Genomic DNA, 2,850 nt, shown 5'->3' on the forward strand with positions numbered 1-2,850 from the left:
TCGGCTTTTAAGGTTGACAGCATCATTATATTGCTGGAGACATCTCTTAAATCTTTTTTTATATACCGCCGCAAAACAGCGGAAATACCGGGGATCAAGAAGAACCAGAAGCTGATCTTGAAGGCTTTTGGGATTCCCATGTTCCAGCGAGTTCCCCTCTTTCTTTCACCGACGCCGTTACCATATCTACGCCAAAGAGTTGCCACGAGGTTCTGTTAGTAAGTCATTGACATATCACCGAGAGAATAGATTAGGGCTCGTTGTATGGTAGCTTATGGTATCGAATAAAAGTGAAATGATAGCCCCTCTGCCCTATATTGCTTCACCTCCTCGTCAGCAACATGGGCCCCATTTCTGAACTCCACGTGAACTGATTTCATTCGACAGACTTCACCCCTTTCTGCTGCATCCCATCTCTTGCGAAACATTTCCGCAAAAACTCCGTCTGCGGAGGAAATAGTTGGTCCAAGACGGATGCTTTGCAGCTTGGGACATAGGAACATGCGATGTGCACCCTCGTCTTCCGAGTTTGGCCAAAGCTTTCCCAATGCGTCAAGAAATTCGTTGGTAAGGAACCCGGCAGCAGTTTCATCGATCTTGATTTCTTCGATTGTCGGCAAATCCAACAAACACTGTATTAAATCATTCTCGGGAATACGGAAGTTTTCTAGCATAAGGCTTCGCAGCGGCGGGCTGGAGCGTTCCACAAAATGTGATAGATCGGCGCCCGAGTTGTGTGAGTCAAGCCCAATCGGGTTCCCAGAGAGGATGAGCTGCAATGCGTTGAGCGATGGTAGCGTCAACGTCGAGATAAGCGAATTAATGGGTATGGTTGAGTGAAGACGGAGATCCTGAAGCGATGTATGGGTATGAGGGCCTGTCAAGAGTGTAGAAAAAAGGGGTATAGAAATCCCGTATAGATAGCAGGTTTTCAGCTGAACCGATCTCTGAATGATGTGAAAGCAATCTATCAAAGATAGTCGACAATCTAGACGAACATCGACGAGTTGATTCCAATTCACAATCGGCAAAAATCGTCTCGCTTTGACATTTGGACCTTTCCAAATCAATTTGCGTAAATCTGGCGAGTAGTTGAACAAGGCGGAGAGGTGGATAGGAAGTCTACGTTCCTCCTCGCAACGTATAAGGAAACTCTCCAAGAAAAGCACTTCGTCCTGGGGCAGTAATGCAAGAAATACATCAGTTGCCTCCGTGGTGGGAAGATCCAGCTCAAGATTGTTACAGCGATTGATTTCGCCCGCCAAAGTTTGTGCAATGGTTCGGAAGGCCTCGCGTCCCTCTGGTTTCTGATAATACTGCTTGCCTGCAGAGAGGTGGATGGAAATGGGAAGCGTGGAAGAGCAGCTTAGCCACTTTCGCATAAGCTCAGGATGGATGCTTTGGCGACAAGACATGTGTCCTTTACCCGATGACCAGCACCTGACATACAGAGACGGCCACATTTTAGGATTATGAGTGACGTAATCCCTCCAGGCAGGAGATACATGGCACAGCAGCAAAGGTGCATCGGTAGGTTTAGGTCGGATAAAGGGGGATTGAGGAAGACAGAACGTGAATATATAGTCGACAATCTCCGTGGGCAGCAGGCCGAAACCGTGACGATGATACAGTGTTTTTAACCGTTGCCTCTCGCGGACTTCTTTCAGCTTCAGATGAGGTTTCTGCGTTCTATTTCCCTCCCGTGGGTGCCTTATCTGCCTTGTAGAGATGTCTGACTTTGACGAATGTGAGGGGACAAGTTCAAGGGTGAACCAGCGAATTGCGATTCTGAAGAAAAGACATAAGAAATTTCAAGAGAGCCAAAATCGAACGATGCACACATGATTGCCAAAGGAATCAGCCACGTTAGCGGAGAAATACTATCCATCGTGAGTGTCTGTCGTAACGCGTAAAGAGTGAAGCTTTGAAGTACGAAGCAAGAAGGTTCGAGCACACTGCACAGCCTTGGACAACGCGTTCGGTTGAACGGGCCGAGGTAAAAATAATTACAAAATTGGAAAGGAACACAAGAAACCCCTACAAAAAGAACTGGGGGCACGTTGTACGGATAAAACTATTGAGAAACCCCCTTTCCGCGGAAACCCCCCGGGTTTCCGAGGCAATTGGAGAAATCCCTGACTTTTGTGTATTTAAACTTCCGGCCATAATCCGGCTGACGGTCCATGGCGGCTTACACAATCTCATTGCGTGACTTCGGACTTGCGCGCTCACACTCTTTGATATTTCTCGTGAGATCGACGGCGAGCTCAGAAGCGCGGATAGGGTATAGAGTTGGACGCGCTGAAGCTGAATAGGGACCTGAGCTTTACAGTGGGGAGAGGTTTGGGAATTGGAGCCCGGGCAAGTTGAAACAATCCCACAACAACAGCCAATGGTTGAATGGTCGCGTTATGGGCCAAGTAAAAGGGTGTTCCCGGAAGGCAGCATCCTCATGATGCAAAGCCGCCATGGTAATGCTGGTGCGAGTCCAGGTGGTATTGAAATAACAACCTCGATACACAAAACATACCAACAATTACCCTCGCAAACGAAATCCATTCCGGCTGCACCGAAAATACAGTTGATACTTCAGCGTCAGGTTCCCTTCTATCTAACCCTTTCAAGTCCACGAGGAGCCCAACAACCCAGCCAACGCCAACAGAGGCGATATCAGCACACACAGTCTGTCATGAGGCGCAAGCTGCCCTGGGCCCACTGCTTACAGCCGTTCAAACCCAGGAACAGCTCGAAATCCCAAAGGCAGACCAAGAACACAGCGGGGGGATCGCGCAAACGAGGGACACCCTTGAGGTGACTGTACACGAGTAGGTAATGTGGACCGTGTCACCA

The 2,850-nt window shown here is 48.6% G+C and overlaps 1 protein-coding gene across 1 annotated transcript; it reads right to left on the minus strand.

The window, feature by feature from the left end:
- Positions 1 to 272: 272 nt before the first annotated feature.
- Positions 273 to 1,888, minus strand: LACBIDRAFT_332233 (uncharacterized protein; the record flags this gene model as incomplete). Its single annotated transcript, XM_001886720.1, has 3 exons — positions 273 to 1,398; positions 1,450 to 1,788; positions 1,842 to 1,888. 3 exons carry the CDS (start codon positions 1,886 to 1,888, stop codon positions 273 to 275), a joined length of 1,512 nt encoding a protein of 503 aa, XP_001886755.1.
- Between the last annotated feature and the right edge of the window lie 962 nt (positions 1,889 to 2,850).

This window comes from Laccaria bicolor, genomic scaffold (assembly GCF_000143565.1).
Source record: "Laccaria bicolor S238N-H82 LACBIscaffold_39 genomic scaffold, whole genome shotgun sequence".
Classification (NCBI taxonomy): Eukaryota; Fungi; Basidiomycota; class Agaricomycetes; order Agaricales; family Hydnangiaceae; genus Laccaria; species Laccaria bicolor.